Here is a 27,731-nt window from a genome sequence, read left to right as displayed (position 1 = left end):
TGGTTGATTTGCACTCTATCCCCACCAGCCGCTGAGTGCATGTGGTTTATTTCAATGAAAGCATGACGACACTACGTCAGTGGTTCGCCCCGCCCCTCGCGTCCCTTTTGCGCTGTACTAAATCAAGATTGTGTTCTCTTCAGACCAAAGCCTTCGTTGTGAAAATGGCTACCGCCTCAGCTGGAAGTCCAGCGGAAGATATTCCGCCTGTAAACAACCTTTCCAGTGAACAGCTCTCAGGGGAGGCCGGGGAAAAAGAGGGCCTTACTGTAATTCCGAAAGATGAGCCACCAAACGACAACGAAGCTGTTAAAATCGAAGAGGTGCCGTCTGACGGCGGGGAAGAGGTGGAGGAAGGGGACGAGAAACCCTGTATTGAAAACGTTGCCGCCGAGGCGCCAGCAGCTCGAGAGGACCATGAGGATGAAGCGGATAGTGGAAGTGGAATCGCCGAGGTCGATGGACGTACTGAGGAAACAAGCTCAAGCAGCTGTAGTGACAGCACGGTCGACCCAGGGAAAGAGCTGAAACAGGAACAAAGGGACGAAAATGGATCTCCGACGATCAATTGTAACGAGGGCAAACCATGCGATGATGCCACCGAAAAAAATGTCAACGGGGAGAGTGAGCATGGCAGTAAGAGGCGGGCAAGTGTGGAAATGTCATCATCCGACGGGGAGCCTCTCAGTCGCATGGACTCTGAGGACAGGTTTGTTTAAAGTACCTGAATTACCACCGCTCCCGACTTAACATGAGATATTATGTTCTGTGTCCAGTTTGCATAAGAGTTTCTCATCAGGGTTCATAAACATGTAAGCTAATTTAGACACAGCTAGCAGGATTAATCTCCTGCTCTCAACCCAGCTGCACGGTCCAACTAATCTAAAACCACTGAGATTTAAAAAATCGTTTCTGAACAGCACAGACTTAAACGTCTGTGCCAAATTGCTTTTCTATATGATCCAAAGCCACTTATACAAGGGATCGATAACTGGTAACTTGCTAATGTGACGTGTGTCCTTAGAATACAATGGATTATCACGTTGAATTGAGTGCGGACTTTACGTTTCGATCGAAATAGATTTCCTTGCCACTTAATTACTGAAAATAATTGGATTACATCTAATCAGTAAGTCCCGTTAGACACTGACGAGATGTGATGTTGGTCAAACATTGCCATGGGCAGCGCGCAGAGTTATCTAAAGTAGGCAATTACACCAAGGTCAAGGATAGAACGACTTTATTGGGTTGGTGTGGTTTACAGAGAGAAATGTACTTCCTTTTAATCTTAATACATTTGTGTTCGGTTGCTTGTCTACACAGCATGCATAAGTAGAGCTGAACTTGAATTTTAACTTCATTTTGTTCAAATCAATGAACTCCTTATGAGAACCACTTGGCAAAGCATTTCCAGAGCAGCAGGTGCAAGTTCCTGCTAAGACATAAGCACCCCAGAAACTTGTGAAATCTTCCTAACATGTTATTGTCGTATGTGGCCTTTAAGTGTGTGCAAACGATCTTGTCCAAACCTGGGATACTAAACTTGGCATGATAATGCAGTTCTCAGATTTTAACTCTGATTGAACACTTACCAGAGTTTTGTTTGTGGCCAAAAACCCATCGCAAAAAATAACGTATACTTTTGACTGTCTGTCAGAAGTTTGGGGATAGCCAGCTGTTTGTCGATAAAAATAACCTTCACCTCTCGACAAAACTGCAGACAGACGTGTTTCAGTAGAAAGCTGTTCAGGTTTTCTGTTCAAATACTACAAAACTGAAGGGAGCACCAACAAAACGTACTACCTGTGTAATAAACATGTATCATACCCGTTTTGTACCCATGTTATGATGTTAGTAACTACCTTTCATAACCACCTTTGGGGCAAAACACTTTCAATATGTGTTTTTAACAATAGTTTGGAAAAAGAAAACTGTCATCATTATTGAGGCCAAACTTACTCTTCATACCATGTAAGACACTTTGATGACATGAAGCTGAGTATTATGTAAAGTATTAGTAAACAGCTATTTTATGTTAATAAAACCTTTCCAGACATTTTTATTGCTCAATTGAAAAGTAACAGAAAATCAAACAGTGCTCAGAAAATTTGAAAAAGATAAAGTGTAGATGTGAGAAGAGAGAATAATTAGGAATAGATTTCAAACCGAAAGAAAACAGTGGCCTTGTATCCTCCAGAAGTTCATCCAGTTTTCAGTTTAAAATCATACACACTGGTCATGCTCTAAACCACACCAGCTTTCTCTATGAATGTGTGTGATATGACAGGTCAGTATTTATACTGTTGATTGTCCTTTTGATGGCTGGAAAGCTCCTGATCTACTTTGTCATCTGTAAAGGAGGAAAACAGTGTTTCTTCTAATACTGAAATTTCCACCTCTTCTCAAAACCATGTTTGGTCTTTGGACTTAAAATGTGAGTTTTCTGAAACTCAATCAGGTCTAGAGAATGAGAAGAGCCCTCTGTCATACATACATTACACATCAGCCATGGCTGTGGAGCTCGGGGAATCACGCAAGAAAAGTGTGTCCTGCGAAATTTCATTATCAGGATTTCCCATGAAAACAGTAACTGATCTGATGAGAGAGAAAAAACAACATTTTTATGACCTTTGCATCAGAGATTAACCCTTCACTGGGAAAAACCCCATGTGGGTGCAGAAATTTTTCTCCAAAACGCTAGGTTTGACTACATACTCACTCCATTGTGAAGGAGTTTACTGGCATTTTTTAAGTTTTTGTACTCCAGCAAGGCATGAGATTGAATGGAATCCAAAACGGTGAATGTGTCTTTCCTCTGAGTCAGAATGCAGGGCCTGAACCTTAGCCTGAACAAATTCCCCGTAGATTTGTCCATTTGTTCTCCAGTAATGGAGCTCCTCCACAAACTGCTTTGGAATGTGGGGGGGCAGAGGTCAACCAGATATCTCTATACTTCATAAGACAATGTAAATTATACCTATGATTTATTTTGGCATTTATCCCCAATGTTATCACTGTCAGACTGTTTGACTGTCTCACAGTCTTTTTGATTACTTTGTGTAGGTCAGGTACACAGTAATATAGAAACACATTCACTGTGGAGAATTTAGTGTGACGATAAATTACCTGTAACATGTCAGATGAATAAGCTTTGTTTGCTGTTGAGTTTGATTTAGGATTAACAGTGATCATTACTAAAGAAACCGTTATGTGTGCGGTTAGTGATAGGTGAGGGGAAATTTGGTTGTTCTGTCTTCATTGTGAGTATGTTATAGTTTTAATTTAAGGCCAAGTGATGCATGGGGTCTCACTGAGTGATTTCATCTGTACGTTACATTTATTCACAGACATGGATCTGAATCAGTGCCACTGTGTTTCTGATCCCTTGTGGTATATTTATGTATGTACTTTCGTTTAAATACCCGTATTTGTGAAGGTCATTACCCACTTTATGCAATACATGTCTGTTGTAGCGCTTGGTACTATAGCTAAACAGTCATATTGTCTTGTCATTTTAATGTGGGATGAAAGTGCTCTATCACTCAGTGATGGTTTTATTCTTATTGTTTTTTTGATCATTAAGTGACAAACACGTAAATGTAGTTGCTCCATTCTCACCGGCCTACATTCTTCCATTTACTGATCAAAACTAATTACTGGCTAGGTGGGCAGGTGAAGAGCTCAGATCAGCATGCAGCCTAATAGATTGTTTGAGACGCATGGAGAGATTAACTTTGTTCCCAACTTCTCTCCTAATATTATTTTTTGAACTCCCAACTTTTATATTTACTCCTTTGGTTATGAATTTTGGTTGAATCTGAAAATACAACATGTTCATTAACATTCTGTAACACTTTCGTAACATGGTACTCGCTGTATGTCAAAATCAATATCATTGCTGAGTGTGAAGCTGGTATTGACTTTCATATCATCATAGGCTTAGTCTGTACTGTCTGTAGCTCTCAGCTCAGTCATATTCAGCATTAGGAAGCTAAGTTCTCATTCTCATCTTAATGAGCATGAGGATTGATCCAAGAACTCAAAACACCTGCTGTATGCAAGCAACAACAGAAAATAGACCTTTTTTTTTTTTTTTTTTTTAAGAAGACAGTTTTGTCCAGAGGTGTCCCTCTCATAAACCTTCCTGTCTGTTACCCCAGTGTCAGCAGTACTCTGATGGACATGGACAGCACGGCATCCAGCGGCCGCTCCACACCAGCCATGATGAACGGCCAGGCCAGCACGGCCCCTTCCTCGGCTAAGAACGTGGCCTACACCTGCTGCTGGGACCAGTGCCTGGTTTGCTTCAGCTCCAGTCCCGACCTGGCAGAACACATCCGCAGCATTCATGTTGACGGACAACGAGGAGGGGTGAGGCACTCTCCCTCTCTCTCTCTCTCTCTCTCTATCTCTCTTTCTTTCTGTATCTCTCACCCACTCACTCGCTCACTCTTTCACATACACACACACACACACACACACACACACTCAAAGTTCACCCCACCATTGCACCGCAGATATTTCTGTCCATCTTCTGTGTTTTACTGTGCTCTTTCTCTGATGAATTGTCTGTACCTTTAGTGGTTGTAAGTCAACATTCATCTAACACATTTTTCACACCGTTTATTAAAACCCTGAGGCTGTCGTGAGTTGTCTGTGCTTGTTTTCCAAATTGGAATTGTTGATGTAAATTATGTGGTCTCACCATGTTCTGAGCCTTTTCTCTAAATGTTTTAAACATCAGGAGATTTTAGGGTAAGGTGCAAATTTTAGTCCAACTACTTTTATGTGGCTTTCCTGTCTAAACTTTCACTTTGTGGCAAATGTGCTGACAAACTTTTTTTTAATGTCTTTCAGGTATTTGTGTGTTTGTGGAAAGGCTGTAAAGTGTATAACACACCATCTACCAGTCAGAGTTGGCTCCAAAGACACATGCTAACACACAGTGGAGATAAACCCTTCAAGGTAAAACACCAACCTCTGGATCAACAGATCACAGCCAGTCAAAGGCTCTGCATAAATGAACTTGTCTCTTCAATTAATGTCTCTCTCTCTATCTCTCTATATCTCTTTCCCTCCCACACTCTCTCTCTCGCTCTCTGTCTCACATACTCTTGTTCCCACAGTGTGTCGTGGGTGGTTGCAATGCTAGCTTTGCATCTCAGGGTGGACTGGCACGTCATGTGCCCACCCACTTCAGCCAGCAGAACTCCTCCAAAATGTCCAGCCAGGCCAAGCTGAAGGAGGAATCCCCATCCAAAGCAGGCATTAACAAGAGGAGAAAACTCAAAAACAAGCGCAGGAGATCTTTACGTAGGTTTCCCACTCATTTTGCATGCGTGTGTGTGTGTGTATTTTTCATGTGTGCTTTATAAATTTTTCACTTCAAGTAGAACTCAGTAGAGCTGAATTGTTCCATAGATTTGTACCAGAGTGCTGAGCTGCCTTCTGGGCTTTTCACTCACTCTCTCAGGCGTTTGGCTATGTTCCCTTCATTCAGTCCACTCACTTCCACCTGACTACCCTGCCTCAGCCCTGACTACCTTAAAGCACTGAGGAGATTACTCCACTCTGCTCTGGTAGTGCCACTTACACAGGTATCACACAGAGAAATCAAAATGACTCTGCAGAGCATTTACCTCACTGCTGTTGAGCGAGCTCCTTACAAATAAATAGTTTCTCTGATATCACTGGCCAAGATAGTATCAAGCCTACATTTGGACTTTATTAGTTTGACTGGTGGCTTGTGGTGGCAGAGGCGTGCTTGTGTCGTTCACCACAGAATTCTCCTCCTGCACTGACATGGTGAGACTGCTTACTTGACACTTCGCATTAAACTTCATATAACGACAACATGAGTTCATATTAAAGGCCTGAGCAGTAGTCAGGAGGCAAACTCTGAACTTGGCGGGAGTGACGCTGACAACAATGAGACAAAGTCCCCATTACCAGCTTAATGAGATTCTCATTTCTCTCTTCACTGAGGGAAGAACTACAGAGCGGTCAGTGTGTTTGTTTGGTTTTTTTTTTTCTGAATTGAGGAGGATTCATTTGTCCAGGGCATGCTTTGATACCTCACATCTCTCCAGAGAGTTAGATGGAAGTGTTGACTGCCAGACGATTTGATGGGGAGAACGATTTTTTTCCTTTTGTACTTTTAAAGCCAAAAGAGAAGTCCATATGTAGCTTGGGTTGAAGGTTCTGTCTTAGAACTCAAGAGCTTATAAATACCATCAGTTCACTCCACCTCTGCTGCCTGTGTCGTGTCTTAGGGAGCATAATAGCAGTTGTGTCTAACTGATCATTTTGCTGTTAAAATGTGTTTTGTGATAGAAACACACACATAGACACACACACACACACCATAAACAAGAGTATTTATGTAAACAGATTTTGGAGATGCAAGTATAAGGTCAGAAATGTAAATTTAAGTCAACTGCTGTGGGATGTTAACATTAATGGGAAAAATACCAAAGCAAACCTGCAGAGAGTGGAGCATCTGAACAGAATTTGAAATGAAAGTGTCTGTGTAGGAAGAAGCCACAGAGTATTTCACAGATATCAGCATTTCAGTCACAGGCTGGGCTCTCTGTGGTGTCTGAGCAAGGCAGCCGTGGGTATCTGCTCAGTCAGTCTGCACTGAATGAGTGTGGCCTCTTTCCAGTCACTTTTACTGAATGAACACTCACGCAAATGTGTGGGAAAAACAAAGATGTTCAACAGGAGACTTTTTTTGTTTTGTTTTGTTTTGTTTTGTGTTAAATCAGGCCATTCTCTTATTTCTCCATAAATATAAGATCCCTTCATTTCTCCTGTTGTGGAAAAAAACACTGGAAAGATGTTACTGTATCAGTGGCCAAAGTATGGTTGATTTTTTTTTTTTTTCAAGTGATGAATGGAGATAATGTGTTTTGCTAAATTTTTCATTTTATCATTAACCATATTTTTAGTTTATCTATTAGGATGTCCTCAGATCTATTTGTCAGATCTCAGGTCAGCAAGAATTGCACCATCTTTCAGACCGATGTTAGCGGGACAAACATCCTAATTGACATGTTGTGCCAGAACATGATATTTCTGATGACTCTTTGCTAGAGAAATGCAAACTGTGTAAAAGAGCTAATCATTTCTTAAGTTAGCATTATTTGGTTTGTTTGGTTTTTTTTTTCTGACTTAGTTGTCAAAATCATTTAGGTCTTTTCACCACAGCGTGATTTGCTGAAGAGAAAGACTGTTTCCTTTGACACTGTGAAAGTATGTGTCCAAATGCAGCCTGAATGTGTGTGCATTGTGTTAAGTGGTGCATGAAAAGTGAGGGCTGAGGCAGTGTGACCTAATTACTGAGGACTTTTGATCTGAGACACGGTGTCGTTTTCACTGATCTCTGGAAAGTTCAGGTCTTGATGTAACATGTGCACACTATACAGACAGGTCTGTAAGTACTGCTTAAGAGAGACAAAAACTGATAGACCTGTGATCATTTAAGGTTTCTCAGCACTGCACTATACAGACTTGTGTTGTTTCCAGATGAAAAATGGCAAATAACCTCAGCAAATCAAATGGATCATTTCAGCACTCAAACCCCTGAGTCATTTTGTTTGCATGAGCATTACTGACAACTTCCACACGTGTTAAAACTGATTGTGTGAATTCTTTACGTAGATTTCTTTTCCTATTTTCTCACTCCTTCAGTCATGGAGGCTACCGCCCTCCTGCCTCTGTCGTTTTTGTTTTTTTTTTTTTTTACTTGTCATCATAGGGACAGCGTTTCTTTCTGTCTTACTATTCCCTCTGTTGCTTTTCTCCTTCAGCTCGACCGCACGACTTCTTTGACGCACAGACGATGGACACCATTCGACACCGAGCCATCTGCCTTAACATGGCCACTCACATAGAGAGCAGGGGGAACGGACACAGCGTCGTCTTCCACAGCACGGTGAGTCTGACGCTCAGGCCACGCTCACTCCGATTTCACCCTTTCTTTCATCTCTCTTTTTCTCCGTGGTGGCCTTTTTTTTTGTTTGTTTGGTTTTTTTGGGCAGGATAGTTAAATGAAGAAACACACAGGTGCTTTGAGGACTGTTTTTTATGTTGGTGTTGCTGTCAAGAAATGCGAAGCAATACGATGGAAAATCCTTGTAGTGATATTCTTTCTCATGAGGACTAACTTGACTGTGGGTTGTTTGTTTAATGTAAAGACAGATGAAGGAGTGTTGGAAGTGTGTTTCAGATGCCTGTACATGTTTCATGCATATCTACAGTCTGTTAGATTGGAATGACAGGTGATCAATTTGAGTAAATTCTTCACATAGTGTTGTCCTGTGTCTAGAGTCTGTGTTACTTCAAGACCTCCCCTTGTGTTATGTTGATCTCCAACATATGAAAAATTCAGTCAGTATGAGATCCACAATGCTGGTTTTGGTAAATTTCCAGTGTACTACCCAGCACAACTGTCAAGTTTCATTAACTCTAACTCTCTCTGTCCCTTCATTGACACTGATCTTGATTCCTTGTCCTATGGACCGTATTGAGAGTTCACAACCAGAACAGCTGACCTGGTTCTTGTACTTTATGCGATTTCATTTGTTGAGTTGATTCTGCCTTCTCTTCATTAGGTTGCCACTGCCTCCAGCCAAGAATTAACTTCTGATCGTTATATTGGAGTGCTTCTGTTTCAGTAACTAGTTTCTTTACGGTGGCATATGATTTCATGTATAATTTGAGCTGCAGTACTTCCTTCAGTCAGAGGGTGGCAGCAAAGGCATTTATGAAGACTTGTCGGAGGGGTTTCTGAATGTGTTCTCAGTGCTCAGCATTGTCATGTCCTGAAATTTTATTCAGAAAATTCTCCCTTGTGAAATGTCCACAAATTCCCGTTGCAACGTTGGCACGGATATCTACACATTTACAACCCCCCATTGCAACAGAGTCCAAGGTCCAAAATCATCTCCCCTGTGCTGTCATTTTATAGGACCAGGACAGTGATAATCTGATACGGCTGTCAAGGATTATGTCAGCAGGGTTCGCCGAAATGAGGTTTGACATAATTGCCCACGCTCTCAGTAGAATGTGCCGGAATCATTTTAATGGCCGTGCAGTTGAAAAGAAAAACCGTGGTCCGATGGGTAAAGCGGTCAGATAAAGATGGCCACCTGCACGTGGGTTGATTCATACATAAAGAGGAATGAAACACTGCAGGAGTCATTCACACTCCTTTTTTTTTTTTCCCCACCTCATCAGATTTGTGTGAATGGCATGTCAGTCCTCAGTGGTCCTCTAGAGAGCAATGTTTGGCTGACTGTGAGAGAGAGGGAGAGAAGGAGAGAAAAGAGGAGAAAGGGGAGGAGGGGAGTGCTGAGACCCAGTAAAGGTAGCGGGAGTGCCTCCCTAAGGGGAGGATGGGTTGCTCCTCTCCACCCTCCCAGACAATGCTGCTTTTTCCAATGTGCTGTCGCTACCGCTCGTCACAACTCTACTCGTTCTTCAGCCCTCCCACCCCCCTCTTTTTTTTCTTCTTCTTCCTCTTCTTCTTTCCCCTCCTTTTTCTTTGACGGGTGTGAGCAGACGTTAGCGTGAGTGAATGTGCGTGTGTGCATGAATTTGTGGATGTGTGTGTGCACGTGCCTTTATTCTATCGTGCCGTGCCGTGCTGTGCTTCTCGTTAGTAGTTCACACTTGGTGCATGCCGTGTCGAAACGAAACGCACTTTTAAGCAAAGTGCTGCGGACAGCCTGCACACACACGCACAAACTCACTCTGTAACTGCTTTACACACGTGACTGTTTATGTAAAAAGACCATGTGCGCACATTTGTAAGAGTGTGTGTGTGTGTTTTTTTTCCTTTTCTAGTACATTTAAAGCTCTAGACCTAAGGATTGTAGCAGAGTAGTGGAGATGAATGGAAGTGTAGGTTTTCAGTGTGTTAGCGGGGCGTTGAACGGAAGAGGAGGGTTTCGGTATATTAGCCGCGTGTTGAATGGAAGTGTAGGTTTTCAGTGTGTCAGCGGGGCGTTGGCACACAGGTTTGAAGGCGATGCACTGTCCCATATGAGTGGGGGTACCATAGGGTGACCTGTCAATGACTCAGACAGAAAAAAAAAAAACAAGCTGCTTTCTCCCAGGGCCAGTAGAGCCTGGGAGAGGCTAGGCTTAAGTCTAGCCCCGGTCCAGATACATTCAGATCCTGTGGAGCATCACACACATACTAATGCCTTTTCTTCACTTACCCTCCGTGACTTAGCAGCGGCAGCGTGACTCTGATCTGATCTGAAGTGAAAGCACTTTCTCATTAATGATGCCTAGTTTACTGAGGGGCTGAGGGATGTTCAAAGGGAATCTCTCTGTTCCAGGGGAAGTGAAAACGTGCCTCCCTGCATCTCGCTCCTCCACCCAGTGAATCAGCAGCAACCGCAGCAGCAGCCTCTCACCGCACTGGCCTCCACAGTATCAAACCCTGAACCCGCCTGTGTGCTCCCTCTCTCCCTCTCTCTCTTTCCCCATCTTTTTTCTTTCTTTCTTTTTCTCTCTCTCTCTGTCTTTTTTCTTTCTTTCTTTTTCTCTCTCTCTCTGTCTTTTTTCTTTCTCTCTCTCTCTTAGCTCTGTTCAGAGGCTGTGTCAGATTTTGAAAAGTCAGATCAGGGGGAAGAAGAGCAGTAACGATAAAGCTCAGACAGAGGTTAGGAGCAGGAACTGCATTTTGGACCCAAAATGGAGGAAGGAATAAGATCCAGGAGGCCAGTAAAAAAAAAAAAAAAAAGAAAACCCAGTAGGAGGGGAAGATAGAGGAAAAAGAAGGTCAGCCTTGGGTTGAATCTGAAACAGAATCTGAGGCTTGGTTGATTTTTTGACAAAAGGAGAAGGGCAGACTGCTTGGTTAAGACTAGCCAGCAAAGTCCTTGATCCAGCCCTGAGGCTTTCGTTTATGACGCAAGCATTTGACTGATCATCTACCCAAGTGTCGTCATTAAACCCACCCTCTGCACCAGATGAGTACCTCAGTTTACAACTCCGCATCTCTTATCCGCCTGCCTTTCCTCTCCACCTCGACCAGGAGCCATTTTATCCTCATTCTGTCCCATTCCTTTTCTTCTCCCCATTGAACCCAAGTCTCTTTAGCTTTGTGACATCCCTCTGATGCCAGACAGATGAAGCGTGAACTCTCCCGCAGGCTTCCTGTCCTAGATCTCACCCCTGACTGCACAATGCTCTACTCCAAACATTTCCAGTCTTTCCAATCTGTGCCATAAACACACACACACACACACAAACCAGACCAGTACACCTAGGATGGTGCATTACCACCAATACACGCAGAACAATGTACACACACAGAGCACACACTTAGTACGGCATATTACCACAAAGAACACCCATAAACACACACACACACACCGCATGTAGTATTACATATTACTGCCAGTAAAACCCATTGAAACACACAGAGAGAGACAGCGCGTATGTTGTGTTTCAAGTACCATCAGTAATATCCATAAATGCACGCACCCTGATTTTAATATCACCATTTACACACACATACACACACTCACACACACACACACACATAAGCGCACGTAATTGCGTACACCTCCAATAATACCCATGAAAACGCACACAGACATCAGTACTTGTATATGTAACATGAACTTGTAACAACACTGACAGGGCTGTGAATAGCAGCCCATTCACACACACTGCTGGGTAAGACAGATTATTTCATGAAAACCACATACATGAAGAGCAGCCAGCGTCTGGTCAAGTCATACGCGTGACCATAACCGTGACATTGCTACGATACAGCCGCGTTATTACAAAACACGTCCATAAGCAAACCGATAAGAGCACACACATTCTCAGCGCATTTCACACATTATTGTGACAGGTCCTGTGTTTTCAGCTCTAGGTTGGGTGTCTAAGCAGCGCTTCCTGCTGTGACTGCAGATTAGCCCGTGCCGTGTGGAGCGCTGGGACAGAGACAAACTCCCAGGTCTCTTTAATTAAAAGGGCAGTAAAGCAGCTGCCAGCCGGCTGCAGCCAAACTGCATGCTGCTGACGTACATGCTGGAGCTCAGGCGCTGCCGGTCTTGTTGTTCTTGGCCTGCCGTCGAAAACAGACCGCCATCTCTTCTCCTCCACACATAACTGAAGTTCCTCGGCAGTGTAGTGAAACACAGAGGAGTGAGAGCATAAACCAACTGGCAACTGTGTGAAACGCTCGACCCAAACAAAACACCATTTGTTCAGAAATGTAAAGAGTGGGTGAGAGAGAAAAAGAGAAGGAGAGAGAAAGAAACAAAAAGAGGGAGAGCGAGAGAAGAAAAGAGGAGGAGAGCCAGATTGAAAGGGGGTTACTGAGGAAATGCATCTGTCTTTGTATGATAGCTGATTAGCGGAGCTTCCTTTTCATCGTAGGAGAGATTTGTCTTTTTCCCGCTCTCCGTTCCAGCTGTTTTGCTGTGACCCCACGTCTTGCTCAAGTGGAGAGTGTTTAGATAGGAGAGATTCCAGACTTCTGTGTCTCTACGAGGGCCTTAGCGCTGTTTTCTCGAATCAAACGCCTGACAGACTGCTAAAATATCTCAGACTGACTCAACTTGACGGAAAGCGTTTGCTTCTGTTTGCTTTGTTCTTTTAATACCGCTCGTTTCTGGTTCCTCCGTATTAACAAAAGCAAAAGTAAGGCAAGACATTACACCTTCTAAATTAAATCTGTGCAGCACATGCTGTCCCACTCCCTAATGTCTTTTCACGTCACGCTGTCAGTGTCATGAGCCCAGGCTGACTGGCACCATTAGAGTCTATTAGGCCCCGTCTGTGCTGTCTCACTGAGTCCTGTTCTGTCCCTCCACATGCCCAGTGAGACCAACCTGTGCCAGGACTGAGTGGCATTTTACAGACACTCTGAGGGGGGAAAAAAATGTCGTAAAAAAAAAGAAAGAAAGAAAACTTTCAATGAAAGGAACCACATCCCTCCCTGTTGGGTACAAGGGATGCACAGGCAGAGAAAGTTCCAGAAGGAGATGTGGAGGCGGAAACTCCCGCCCTGGGCAGACATAAATAAATGAAGAAGCAGACAGCCAGGCTGCAAGATTTGTTAATAAGCACAAGGGAAGGTTTTTTTGAATTGGAGACAAGTTAAATGCTCTTCCCCTGGTGATGACAACGATGATGAAGACAATGACGAGGATGACGATTAGCTTCTAAGATCAAACCCCTCCCCACACATATATCATCTGTCTGTCGGGAAGAACATTGCATACCCGAAACGGACGTCTACCCTTCAAAAACAAAGTCCATACAGTTAATAATAGTTAATAACATGTACAAAACCAACAGTATCATGACCCTCATAGCAAACGCCACAAAAATATCCCCTGGGTGTGTGTGTGTGTGTGTGTGTGCGTGCCTGCGCGTACGTGTGTCCAAAAACAAACAAGTCGGATGGGATTTTTAGAAAATGGGAGAGACAAATATTCCATGTTTGTGCGTCTGCTACATTTGTCTCCATGGAGCCTTGTCCGTCCCGTCCTTAGCCTTTTTTTTTCTTCTTCTTTTTTTATAAATGTCCCATCCAATTTCCTTTCCAATTTCTATTTATAATTCATGTGTGTAAGAGAACTGCTTCACACCTCTGCTCAATCACATTTCTATAAATAGACAGGAAAAAAGAAAACTTCTTGAAGCAACAATTTATCTCTGTGGGCAATTTTGTGACTATTGTTATTTTAATTTAGATACACTTTACTCTTATTATTATTATTGTTATTATTGTTAGTTTTGTGACTATGCAGTTTACATTAGTTGATTTTACAGTGTATTACTCTGTCATGTATAGTCATTGACCTGAATGTAAGATTTCTTTCTCTCTTTCTTTCCCCCTGAAAGGAATTAACTGTTGCTTCTCACATTTAGCATTTAGGGTGTATACTGGCAGATTTTTAGCCCTTCACACAACCTAGTATTTCATTTTCCACCATGACTACCAGTTTACAGTCATGCTGCTCCTCACAAGTTCTTTTAATGTCCTCACAGGTTATGGCCCGGCGGAAGGAAGATTCTGGGAAGGTGAAAGTTCTCTTACATTGGACTCCAGAGGACATGTAAGTTCTCTCTGAAATGTTGTGCCTTAATTGCAAATGGTCCAAATCATGGATTGAACACAGGTCTGAAAATCAGCTTATCCTGACTGTGGTACTAACAAGAAGAGCTCAGTAGAAAGTAAAGCTCTGATTTCTGTGTGCGGGTCACGCAGCAGAATGCGCTCAGAAGATGCTAAAGCAGCTTTGAGAAGGCCCTTAAAAAATAGGCCACTTCTCTGAACCGAAATGTCTGTTAATAATCTGTGACTTCACTGTCATTCTCTTTAAAACAACGATGAGTGTTTTCATCCACTTGACTGACTGCTATAGTTCACCTTTAAGATTTTAACTAGCAACTCTATGCATATAGAGAGTTGTTTTAAGGTAAGAACATGACAATGAAAAGGAAAAATAAAACATGGGGAACATGTCCTTCAAGTCTCTTAAGGGAATTGACCTTATCAGAAGAGGCGAAGTGTTTTTTTTTTTTTTTCCTGTTTTCTTTAATGATTTGCCATCACCGTTCACATTTGACACAACAGGTTCTCCTCCCTAAGTCACAGCCCAGTCCAGCTTCCGCTGCCGTGTGTTTCATTCACACTTGCCTTAATATTTGTGGTGGGTCAGACCCAGTTTGCTGGATTTGTTGAGGCTTTTCCGAATTGGCCCTGGACCCTTTTACCCCTGTGTGTGGGAGTGTATATGTGTGCTGAAAATAGTGACCTCTTAATCAATGTGTTACTGGAATTGAACATACCAAAGCCAGCTGCTGGATCTGGAGTCAGAGCATGAGTCATGTCTGTCCTTCTTACAATGGCATCTACAAGCATCCTAACACATTTCCCAAAAAACGATCATTCAAGCAACAACATCCACGTTTACATGGGCGTCTAACCATCAGCGACCACCCACAAGCAGCCAAAAGAAAAGTGACCTTGGCCCACACACCTGCCAGCGCTTTTCCTTTTGGACCTCTGGCCCTGGTTGACAAGTGTGATAGAGCTAGGATTCGAAGAGTGAATAACAGATGGAGCACAAACTCCTGTGCTGTATAACGGTGATTAAGCCAGCAATAGCACTCAGTGGCTTATTCGATTCAAGCATTTTGTTAGTCCTTTTTTTTTTTTTTTTTTTCCCTTTGGTTGGCAAAGTAAAACCCGTATCCTCTCTGCTTTTGTATGTGTTTAAGTAGACTGGGCAGAGCAACATTAATGAGATGTCAGTGAAGGTCCAGGGCAAGTCAGTGTGGTACAGTAGCCTGGGGGAGGCTTGACTGAGAGCTCCCACAGAAGCAACTCCTTATCTCCTCTGTGGAGGGAGAGAGAGTTAGACAAGGAGGAGGAGGGGGAGGTGAGTGAGAGAAAGCCAAGTGATGTAATATGAGGGAGATTGGGTTTGACAGCTTCCAAGGAGTGGATGAACAGATAGAACCTACAACACTACCCCCCCCCCCCCCCCCAAGAAAGAGAAAACATATATATATTTGCTCACCCCTGTCATTTTCTCTCCACGTGTGGGAGAGCTGAAGAGAGTGCCTGGAGAGAGATGAGGTGCTCATTGACCAGGAAAAACTCCCACTAATAGTTCCAATAAGAGAGAAGGAGGGAGAAAATAGGGGTGGGGTAGAGCAAAAGAGAGAGAATGCGTAGCTCACAGTTCAGAAAGGAGGAGAGTGGCACTGCAAATGTATTTAACAGTAGCTCTTGGCTACTGGTTTTGTCTGGCTCCGGCACCTGCAGAAACTACGGAGGGAGAGCTGACTATTGATGAACCATTAGGATATTTCACTCATCCTTCGACCCTGTTTCTCCTCAAAGGCCTTTTAATTAGCTTCTCAACCTGTCTTAAGTGGGTCATTTGCTCCTGGTTTTGGTTAAGATTTTTCAGTGCTTTGATTAACCTTTCCATGGTGAAGACTGCTGTCTGTTGTAGTTTTTGTCTTTTTTCAAAGTGAATTCATTGATGGTTTAGATTTTTGAACAAGAGAGACATATTGTTCATGATATCCCAGTACTGATATGTCATTGTGGACAGAGGTGTACTGTTGCGTCAGTTATTTTTAAAACTGACAGGTTTTTCTCAGTGTAATTTGTAGTCAGTGTCTGGATGCATCTTAAACCCTTCTGTCTGTTGAGATCCAGAGACTGTCAGCGTTGCTATGATGTTTTGTGGAAATACAATCCATTGTATTAAAAGAACAACTAAAAAAGCACACATCATATCCACTACTTCCCTGTTTTAATAGGACATAATTAAATGGCCTTGATAAATCTATCTATCTGGTAAGAATCCCAAGAAAGGATGTCATCGTGTAAGCATCATGTTAATGTGCTGTTATTTTTCTTGAGTTAAATAACTTTCTAATAAATGAAAGAATGACCCCCCCCCCCCCATTTCCTTTCCACCTCCTCTGCTTGTCAACCTTAGGGAATGTGATCGTGGCTTTCATATTTACCAGACCTCTCCTGGGAACACTGTTTGGGAGTCAGCCATAGATTCAGGCCCAAGGAATGCATGTCGGAAATGTGGAAAATGTTTCCCCACTGGAGGAGATGACTCTTTCATTATATATTTCTGGGTCATGAAGAAGTGCAGTCAAATAACAGTACAGTGTGGATTAAAATGTCTCACTCACTCTCTCTCTCTCTCTCTCTCTCTCAAATAAACTCTTGGAGGAAGAATCTTACTCATTTACTATGTATCTGACTCTTCATACCTTTCTTTAAGGTGTTATAAACACGTCAGTCAGTGCTAACTTAAAGTCAACAGTGGAGCTTCCACCTCCTGTTTAGAGTTTGGAACCATTCTAAGTCTTCAGGATTCACATTATTCGCCAAAGTTTCCAAAGCCAGTCCACTCATTATGGCTAGCTGAGAGTGTGTTTGGTGTTTTTCTGTTTTCATGCCTCATCGTCCCATTTTGTCTCCTCCTCCTGCTTTTGTCCTCCTCTGCAGGGGTGGGCAGCTGGTTTACAGGCTTTGTTTTTCCTCAGGTCCTCTTTGGTCAATGTCTTCTTTGTCACGTCTGTCAGCATTTTAACATTCTCAACCCAAACATAAGCATCCAGCCAACTGTTTTGGATGTGGCTCTTTTTCTGTTCCCTGCTTCTAAGCCCTGTATTTCTCTCTTTTTCTCTCTCTCTCTCTTTCTCTCTCTCTCTCTCTTACCCCCCAATATCCCTATATATTGTTTCTTTTCTCTACTTTGTGAGTGTGTGTGCATGTGCGTGTGTATGTATGTGTGTGTGAGTTGCTGTCAGCTCTCCAGTATGTTTAAGGTATGCTACTTTGAATGCACATTTGGTTTTGGTTTTGCTGACAACAACCACCACCAAAAAAATGAACATGTAGTTGGTTGCTGGGTTGTGTGTGTGTACACCACAGCCATGTACAGACAAGTCGTGAGATGAGTGTGAGTGTGCATGTGTGTGTGTGTGTGTGTGTGTAAGTGCATGGAGGCGGAGTAATTGGGTACAGTACCTAGATGCGGTGAGTGCTGCTGCATGGGTAGGGATTTGGCTGGCTGCCCAAGCGCCTGCTGCCGGAGCTGGCCAGGGTGGGCAGAATCTCTCACGGGGCTTGAGTGATGACGCACGTGGTGACGAGTGTATCGCGGAGAGAAGGGCGGAGGGATAAGGGGAGGGGGGGGACGGGGATGATGGCGAAGGGGGGGCCGTGGGAGGGGGTAGAGGCTTGAGTTACATTTCTTTTTTTTTTGGTGCCAGCAAGTGAGTGTTTTATCTGCTGTAGCACTGCAGTTAATTTTTTTTTTTCTTCTTACAGTACAGAAGGACCACACTGCTGCAGCTGAGTGCCAGGGGGTTTATTTACACAAACCTCCTGCCATTACTTTAGCTCTCATTGTTGTCTGATGGTCTGAGTAGAGGAAAAGGGAGGGACACTGAGGTGTGAAGACTGGATGGCTCTCTGGTTTTCTCACCCAGAACTAAGCCACGTTTGTTTAGTCTCTTTTTTAGTTCAACCCCTCCCGTGCCGCCACCCCCACCCCCACCCCACACCACCCTAACCCATTCCCTGTCTCAACATTTCGATTTTCCACGCTACGCTTTTAACGTGATGATAATTCGACAGCCCATTAGTCTTCGAGCCAAATTGTTCCCTGACACACACACACACACATATCAGTATCAGTTCATTTTGGGCTTAGAACTCCATGCAATATAATGTTGTTTTATAGCTCACTTACTAACATTTACGTAGCTATCTTTCCCCGTTAGCCTAATTCTAATTAATTGCGTTCGTCTGCCCACACTTGCGCACAAAAGCCAGACAGTGATGTCATAAACCCTTCAGTTTAGTCTATACCAATCACAGTGCATGATATTGTGTGTGCGCACTGACAACAACTCTTTGATTCTGAGTTTCAGATCTTTCTCTGTCTGTCTCTGTCTCTTTGTCTGTCTGTGCTCCTGTCTGTGGCTCATGGGAGTGCAGTCTCTCTTATGGAAATGCGCGGAGTGTCTCGGGAAAGGTGTTAACATATGTGCCATGGACTCAATGAAGTTCTTTGTTCATCCCTCACCCTCCCCTCTTCCACCCATCTTTCTTTTCACCTCAGGCTTTCTCGCTTTCTCTCTTCGCCAGGTTCCAAGCTCCGTGCGTAGTTTTGTGAAAGCATTAACTCTGGCTCAAAGTCACTTTGTATTATCCACTCTACATATTATATTGCTTTGCCATGCAGTTTTATTGTATTTATTTATTTGTTCATTTTTGGCCATGGCATTGTGAAAGTGCTTTGAATGGTCTATATGTGGTAAACTTTGCCGGGTTTTGCCCAGATTTCACTGCTGCGTGACAGACGCTCAAGTAAACTGTCCATCAGTTTGATATCGATGACATTTCTATGGCTGCATGTCCTGTCTTTTGTTCAAATGCCTGTGTTGTCGTAGTCCTTACTAAAGCACAGATGGTGATGATCAAATTCTGCTTTTGAATCTGCCTCTGGTCTCACGTGCAGGCTGGCCTGCAATGTTCAATGATGTGAAAAAAGCAGTTTACAACGTCCTGATGTGTAATTTTTTTTTTTTTTTTTTTTGGTCTCTTCTTTTGTCTCCATGTTCAGCTTGCCAGATGTCTGGGTGAGTGAAACAGATAGAGTTCAGCTGAAGACCAAAGCAGTACATTTGTCCCAGTTACCACCGGACACTGCTTTACTGCTGGACCCCAACATCTACAGGTGAGTGTGTAAGGTCACACACACACACACAAAATACATACTCACACCACACCCACTCTTCCTCTTTTCTGCCTTTTCCTGAGCTTGGTCACTTTTGAGGTAAAAGCAAGGTGTGTGGTGTTAACAAAGGGGAAGGCACATACCGTATGTCTGCTTGATTTTAGTCAGCGGACACCCACCACCACCCCGTTCCTGATTACTCCACTAGGGGGCACCAGCTTTTGTTGGCAGTGACTCTGACAAATGGTTGGCAATGCGTATGACCTACATTTTCACTTCAGTCATTTTTGCCACAGAAAAAAACTTTTTGAAATTGCTCCTCTCTTACGGAAGGAGAATATCTCCATTCCTAATCACACAGGCCCAGACTAAACGCTTAACCTTGAATGGGCAGTGCTTCCTGATGTGGGGTTGGACTGAGATCAGAACTGTATGACATGGCAGTTTGAGTATCCCCAACAAACGCACAGGCACACACACTAATCAGGCCGCCTTTCTCACTTTCATGCACAGGCTACAGGAGCTTTAGCTATTTGTGAATATGATAGTACTCAAGAACAATGGGCCTCATTCACCAATTTCTTCCTAATTTTTTCCTGAAATTTGTTCTTGAGAAAGGTCCTAAGAAAAAGTCTAGGTAGATTCATGACATGTTCTTGAACTGCAGAATTGTTCTCATCTTTGTTCTTATAATGATGAATCCCATTGTTTTTGTAAATTGAAAGCGTGTGCCAGTTGTTCCTAATTAGCATAGGTACTGCCCTGCCAATTCCCATAAAGGGGCATGAGACTGCATGTCCGTGTGCACACACAGAAATCTATAGAAGCCCGTTTTGGCCACGTAAAAAAAAAAAAAAAAAAAAGATTTGCTTTATTGCGACTTCATTTTGTGGAATTCCAACTTTATTTCTCACAATTCCAACTTTATTTCTCACAATTCCAACTTTTTTTTCCTCATAATTCTGACTTTATTTCTCGTAAATCTGAGTTCTTTTCTAACAACCAACAAGTAGCTTGAGCCATCACTTCTGCTCCCGCTTTGATGGTTTAATACGATGCACATACAGTAGCAGACAGGAGCAAAGGCTACAATGGCTGCGTCTGCTCTGTCTAGGTATTTTAATATTTATCTGTATGTAAAGATAAAACTGACTGATTCTCACACACCTGCTTTACAACCTGTCTGGTTTCAGATGGGATACCCCATATGTAGTGTATGTAAAACCACTGCTCACTTATCACAGTCTCCAGTGGGGACAAACACAGATCCCCCCACCCCCACCCCCTACCCCCAGTTAATCATGAAAGTCATGCCTGCACTATCTCCTGTGAGACAGAAAGACAGGAAAGCAAGAGAGAGGGATGGGGAAAGAGGTTAGAGAGAAGAAGAGGAAGTTGCAGAGATGTGTATGGGTCCACTGGGATAACTGGTTCTCTGGCAGGGCTGTAGCACAACCTCTGGCCCAGTGCACAAATCCTTTTCAAGGAGATGAGCTTTGGATGGCATCCCAGTTAATGCTAATGTATTCTCATTTGTGCCACTCGCCTCCTTCCTCACACTGATAGAGGTCCTGTAAGGACAGACGATAACGGTCCTGACTGTCGCTGTTTGACAAAGCCAAAAAGTGACATTGTCTTATTCCAAAGGATGATTCTCATTTGAATGTTTTAAGTTAGAAGAACTAGGCAGATATTCCTTAATGCAAGACTTTATTTGTGATATTGAGTTATTGGGACAAGCAAAAAAAAAAAGAAAAAAGCATAAATGTAGCAGAAAAGGGTAACACTGTATTTTAAGGTTTACATGTTAGCCATTAACACATGACTAATAAATGCCTGTATTAGTGTCCAATAAGTTAAGTGTTCAGTATCATCAGTCATTTATTAGGGACGTATTCATCAATTTCTTATCGCTGCCGAATAAGCCCTTTATTCTTGGTATATCCTTAATAACAGACTAATAGGTCTCGATCTTAACTTACTGATACATAGTAAGCATCAAGTCAGACCACTTATAGCATCTCAATATACTGTCTGAATATATTACTTATAATGGCAGAATAAGTATAAAATAAGTATTTATATTGACAAACTTCATTGCTATATTTCATTGCGCAGGCTGCTGTGGGCTACAGCCCTTTACATCCAGAGGATGGGTTCCCTATTCTAAAGTGGAAATTGGTTCAATGGCAACAACCACATTACTATCATTAATGCCTATGAATTATGTCATTATTGATCCAGCACAGGTTCCCTATTCTAAAGTCAGTGCTTGCTTCCCCCCTAATAAGAATGACGTGATGAAAACTCAAAGGCAATAGACATTAATCAACAGCCAATGTCTTAGTATTACCTAAGAACAGGTTCCCTGTTCTAAAGTATAGGTTGTTTTCTAATTACAATAAAAGAAAGATCAAATCAGTTATGGGAAATTCTGAAATGTTTAATACAAAACATTAACAAGACAGTTTTTGATAACATTCATGTGTTCATAATTTCAATTTGAATACTTATTTTACACATAATCTGCCACTATAAGTAACATACTCAGACAGTATATTGGGAGGCTATAAGTGGTCTTACATGATGCATGCTATGTATCAGTAAGTTAAGATTGAGACCTATGTTATTAGTCTGTTATTAAGGATATACCAAGAATAAAGGGCTTATTCATCAACGATAAGAAATTGATGAATACGTCCCTAATAAATGATTAATGATACTTAACACATACCTTATTGGACACTAATACAGGCATTTACTAGTCATGTGTTAATGGCTAACATGTGAACCTTAAAATAAAGTGTTACCCATAAAAGACTTTTTTGTCTCTGTACAACACACTCCAGTTTCCACACACACATGTACAAGGGGTATAACTCTTTTTACTAAAATTGAAAACCTCATTTCTGTAGACCACGGCTCAGTTCACGGTACATATGTAGTTCTCTTTCATAGCATTCATTTCGTGTCTCACATTGGGAATGCCCACAGCATGACCTCATCAGATGCTCCTATTGCATTCTGCCAGCCAGGATTGGCTTGAACTAAGTGTGCCAGTGTCAGGGGAATGTGGAGCCTGACACTGCGCTGCCAGTCATTCAAAAACCTCTCCTCGCTACACAGGGAGAAGACACTCCCAGTTGATCCCTGCTATCCCCTAGTAAGTACAGCAAGGCTTCACTGCCAATAAGCTCTGCTAGTGACCATGGCTGCCGATAATATCCCCACTAAAGCAGAGGAGAAAACACAGGTGCAAACCTGCCTCTGTGTGAATAAAATATCAAACTGGGATACTCACCAGATGTATGTGATGTGTCTTGGCCTGAAGCACGCCCAAGCCGCCTTTGAGCCCACGGAAGAGTGCACTCACTGTGGCCGACTCTCCCTCAAAGTGCTTCATCGCTGGCTGGCTTGTCAAGCAAATTTGTCCGGCAGGGATCCCATCGTGGCATCTACTACAGTGGATCAGGAGCCAACGGATCTAGCTGAGATGATGGCTCCCGAAACCGAAACTGGACCAAGTTGGGGGGATCAGCTCGACTTTGTTGACCCACGGACGAGGATTCTGACGGTGGGTCAGCGCTCCTCTTGTCTGACGAGGATGATGACGACAACTCCTCACTGGCACTGTCGGGCCAACCCTCAATGGTGGCTCTGGCAGGAGACGGGGGCTTGCCTTCTCACACATTGGATTTCGACTTGCAGAATGCGTGTATAAACGCGCCGCTGTTAAACTCAAAATGGCCTGAAGTTCAGGCGGAGGTGACACAGTCCCGCTATGATGGTAAAAATTTACCCAATGTCAAGAGAACGGGACAACAGCTCCTGCCATTTTTCCCTTAACTGCTACAGGAGTTTGCTCTCTCTTGCCACAATAAACCCTACTGAGAGAAGCAACCTGTGGCAGGCAGCTCCATGCTCGACTGCGAGGGAATGGAGAACCACAGTCTTCGCAACTTGCCCCCGGTGGAGCCCGCTGTTGCGGCTCACCTCCACCTAAAGACATCCCTTTCATCCCCGGGGCACACACTCCCATCCAGATCGGGTGATTTTCAATCCAGCCTGACAGACAAGGCATACAAGGCAGCTGCACTGTCGGTCCGAGCCCTCAGTGTCGCCTCTCTTTTCATGGCATACCAAGCTGAGGTGGAGGCGGATATGAGTGCTTCATCTGACCCCGCATTGTGGGATGAGCTGTGCGTCATTACAGACCACTGCCTCCACCTGCACATGATGGTGATCCAGTCACAGGGCAAAGCCATGGGACTGATGGTCCTGCAGGAGAGAGCTGAACCTCACCACGTTGTCCACCAAGGAGAAGGAAGACTTCCTCGACACCCCCATAACACCCCAGGGCCTCTTTGATACGGCAGTCATGTCAATGCAGAAGAGGTGTGAGAAGAGAAAGAGGGAGGGTGAAGCCCTGAAGCTGTGCCTGCCCATCGCCAACCCTTCGCCTAGGCCGTGGTGAGGCCATCTCCCTTTTTCAGAATTCCCAGGTTGCCCAAACCTCAAACGGCCACTCAGTCTTTGCCGAGAGTATCGGCAGAGATTGGTTCACTTCAGTCGACCTCAAGGATGCTTATTTTCACATCCCAATATACCCACCACACAGGACTTATCTCAGATTTGTCTTCCAGGGGACAAGTTACGAGTATCTAGTCCTCCACTTTGGTCTCTCACTAAGCCCAAGAGTGTTTGTAAAATGCAATGAAGTGGCCATGGGACCGCTCAGGAGGAGGGGAATCCGAATAGCCACATATATGGACGGCTGGCTTATTGCGGCATCCCCCAGCAGGAAGCAGCAGATCACACACAGTTACTCACAGAACATTTGGTGAATCTAGGCTTCAAACTAAATCTAGAAAAGAGTGTTTTTCTTCCTTGTCAGACCATCTCCTTTATAGGCCTATTTATAGACTCGTCTCAGGCCAAAGTGAGGCTGACTGGAGAGAGGTTACAGACACTCAGAGACTGTCTAGCCCTTTTTCGCAGGGGAAAATTTGTGTCTCTTAGGCTTTGTCAGAGGCTGTTGGGGCTGATGGCCTCAGTCCTGGTGGTCCCAGTGGAATGCTTGCACATGAAGGGAATGCAGCGTTGGGTGGCTTCTCACAGGTTAGACTCACGCCATCAGGGGTCTCACAGGGTGAGAATCTCTGTGACCTGCACAACAGCAGTAATCCCATGGAGAAGTGTGGACTTTCTGACTCGGGGAGTGCCTCTGAGGGTTGTTTTGTGCAGAAAAGTGGTCACAGCAGATGCCTCCCTATTGGCCTGGGGGGGCATGTTCGAAGGAAGAGCAGTGAATGGGATCTGGGATCCTCAGATGCGCTTGTCTCACTTAAATTACCTGGAATTGTTAGCAGTTCATCTGTCACTGAAGCATTTCCTCCCTTTTCAGAGGGGACATCATGCGTTAGTCCAGAAGGACAACACCACAGTAGTGGCTTATGTCAACAGACAGGGGGGCCTGAGATCCCTTCAGTTACACACGCTGGGACACAGATTGATTGTCTGAAGCAGCAAACATTTTCTGTCCCTGAAGGCCACCCATGTGCCGGGGATACTGAACCGCGGAGCAGATCTTCTGTCCAGCGGCAACCCCTTTTACGCAGAATGGAGGCTTCACCTAGGCGTTGTGAGTCTGATTTGGGAGCGTTACGGGCAGCCGTCTGTAGACCTCTTTGCGACGGGGGAGAGCACTCAGTATCCTCTGTTTTTCTCCCTTCACGATCAGAATGCACCTCTGGTGGTAGACACATTGGCCCATCGGGAGCCTCGTGTTTGTTTGTATGCATTTCCCCCAATAGCTCTGATCTCTCCAACTCTAGCCAGGGTGCGGGATGAGCGCCTGTTGATGATTCTCACTGGTTCCTTACTGGCCGTCAAAGCACTGGCTGGCAGAGATAACCCAACTTCTTTATTGAGAGCTATGCCCTCTGCCAATACACAGGGACCTGCTGTCTCAAGTGCATGGAGAAATATTTCATCCTCACCCAGGGAGGCTGGCTCTGTGGGCATGGCCTGTGAGTGGTTGAATCTGAGGACCGCGGGCCTTCCTCCAGGTGTTATTGAGACCATCCAGAATGCCAGGGCCCTTTTGACGAGGTCCCTTTATGAGAGTAAATGGTCAATTTTTGATAAATTGTGCTCAGTCTAACAGGAAGTTCCCTTTCAGTGCTCTGTGGCTGTGATCTTGTCTTTCTTACAAGACATGGTGGACAAAAGGAAGGCTTCCTGCACTGTCAAGGGGTGTACTTGGCAGCTATTTCTGCCTGCCATATCACTTTTGAGGGGAAGGCTGTGGGTCAACATCCCTTGGTGAGCCGCTTCATGAGAGATGCACGTTGTAAACTCCCAGTTTCTAAACTATGGGTCCCATCCTGGCACCTTCCCACTGTGTTGGATGCCCATTCAGTCTCACTTTCTGAACCAATGGAACAGGTGGACTTGAAAATGGTGTCTTTAAGGTCTTTTAAAGGTCTTGTTGCTGTCTCTTGCTTAAGCTAAACGAGTGGGCGAGATTCATTCTCTTTCAATACACCAAGCATGTACAAAGTTCTCTTTGTGGAATGTAAGGGTGACCTTACAACCTAACCCTGCCTTTATGCCTAAGATGTTAGGATCATATTCCCCAATTGACCTCATGTCCTTCTATCCCCCGCCTTTTTCCTTACGTGAGCATCAGCAGTTACATATGTTGTGCCCGGTGCAGGCTTTATGCAGACCATAAATTATGTAGGTTATATTGGAATATGTGAATCTACAGAAACAAATGAAGTAGAATCAATATCTAGGCCTCTCAAGATAGGAGCTTGTTTTTCTTGTTTTACTTTTTTCAAAATAGTTGCACCTTCATATGAGAAAGGTCAGAGCAGCGGGTCAATATTTTGTAGTTGTGTTGTTTTTTAGGAGTGACAGTCCTAAAATTGAGAGCCCTTGTCCAAAATCACCCGTGTGGCAGTGCTTTGGTTCTTGCCATCGTTTAGAACAGTGGAAGCTGTGTCGTTTTGTTGTTGAAGAGCCTTAAAAGATATCACTGTTTAGATTTCATCCACTCATTCACATGGTGAAGAGCCTTAAAATCACTGTTGCTCAAGTTTAGTTTTCTCACTGAAGTAACATTCATTATGTTTCATTGTTTATATTTGTGTTGAATTCATTCTTTTTTATGTTAAATTTGTATATGTTTATGAGGACAGAAAAACTTGAGTTCTGAGTTGATTAGATTTTTTTGCAACCCAGATTGTGATACAATCCAAACCATGAAACAAAACCACTCTAATATGATCTCACAGACACACACAGGTACTTTACAGCCACTCTAATGTTGTGTCTCCTCAGGACCCTACCCCAGAAGCGGCTGAAGCGGAGGTAAGCCCTAGCTCAGAGCTGTGAGCTCAGGCTTGCCCCACCCCCCTCCCCCACCCCCGCTCCCCCAGTCTGACGCCCAGCACTTTCTCAAGCTTCTTCTGTTGTCGGACACACACACACACACACACACACATACACATGCACACATGCACATGCACACATGCACACACTTACCCATACACATACACACACACGCATACACACACACACGCACAGCCTGCAGGGCTACCCCTCCGACTAGTCTGCAGAGGCTTACACTTACGCACTACTCTACTTGTGGTGCTACTCTCAACTCCATGGTCTGTGACTGTTCTGTTGTTTGTTTGGTTTTGTTTGATTTTGTTTGTTTGTTGGGGGTTTTTTGATTTCTTTTTTATTTTGTCCAGATAGCCTTACGACCATAGAGCGGCAAATCGCTATACACAGTTTGTATCTTAACATCTCCTATCATCAAGTTTTAAGGCTCTTAGATCTTCTGTGTGAAGTCGTGATGCTTTTTTCCATGTAGTTGCATTTGGGGAATCGGCAACTGATGACTGTAACGTCTTACGTAATCCTTAAACTGATAAATCCTTATCCTCAGGAGGATGAGACCATACTGTAGTTCTGTACTTTCTCTTCGTCCCCCACCCAAAACACCCACACACACACACACACACACACACACACTCAGTGATTGCAGTTAGTATTCCTGTAACCGCATGTTTAACACTTTAACACTCAGTGTCAGGAATCAGGAGAAATCATTTCAAGTCCTTCACGTTGTCTGAGCTCAGGATTCTTTTTTTATCATTATTATTATTATTTTATTTTTCTTTTTTATATATCTTATATCACTGGTCTTGAGGCTCTTAGACCTAAAGGGACCTTCTCCTTTTAGGATGTTTGTCTAGCACGAGGAGCTCAGCAAGCCATAGCCTGCTGCCGGCTCTCATCTCCAGGAGACCATCACAACCATCGAGAATTGTGGACAGGGGACATAAACCTTACCTTTTTTCTTTATTTTCAAATCAGCCATTGCACCAAAGTATGTGTTGATTTTGATTGTGGTTTTGCTAAAATGAATGTTTCTTACATGTTATA

At 43.7% G+C, this 27,731-nt stretch overlaps 1 protein-coding gene across 1 annotated transcript; it reads left to right on the top strand.

Moving 5' to 3' along the window:
* The first annotated feature begins 166 nt into the window (after positions 1-166).
* LOC115810383 (zinc finger protein AEBP2-like) lies at positions 167-27,731 on the top strand. The gene is made up of 9 exons (XM_030772318.1): positions 167-709; positions 4,161-4,371; positions 4,858-4,965; positions 5,127-5,313; positions 7,812-7,936; positions 14,029-14,096; positions 19,158-19,271; positions 26,619-26,648; positions 27,529-27,731. Exons 1-9 carry the CDS (start codon positions 660-662, stop codon positions 27,539-27,541), a joined length of 906 nt encoding a protein of 301 aa, XP_030628178.1. The 5' UTR covers positions 167-659; the 3' UTR covers positions 27,542-27,731.

The sequence above is a fragment of the Chanos chanos genome, chromosome 1 (assembly GCF_902362185.1).
Source record: "Chanos chanos chromosome 1, fChaCha1.1, whole genome shotgun sequence".
Classification (NCBI taxonomy): Eukaryota; Metazoa; Chordata; class Actinopteri; order Gonorynchiformes; family Chanidae; genus Chanos; species Chanos chanos.
The sequence above is the reverse complement of the archived record's forward strand: the minus strand, read 5'-3'. Positions and strand labels throughout refer to the sequence as shown.

Bases quoted from the DNA above. Each gene is read 5' to 3' on its own strand.
- LOC115810383 (XM_030772318.1), top strand. From the start codon at position 660: ATGTCATCATCCGACGGGGAGCCTCTCAGTCGCATGGACTCTGAGGAC. The intron at 4,372-4,857 runs GTGAGGCACTCT...AATGTCTTTCAG, and splicing joins TTGACGGACAACGAGGAGGG to GTATTTGTGTGTTTGTGGAA. The intron at 7,937-14,028 runs GTGAGTCTGACG...ATGTCCTCACAG, and splicing joins GCGTCGTCTTCCACAGCACG to GTTATGGCCCGGCGGAAGGA.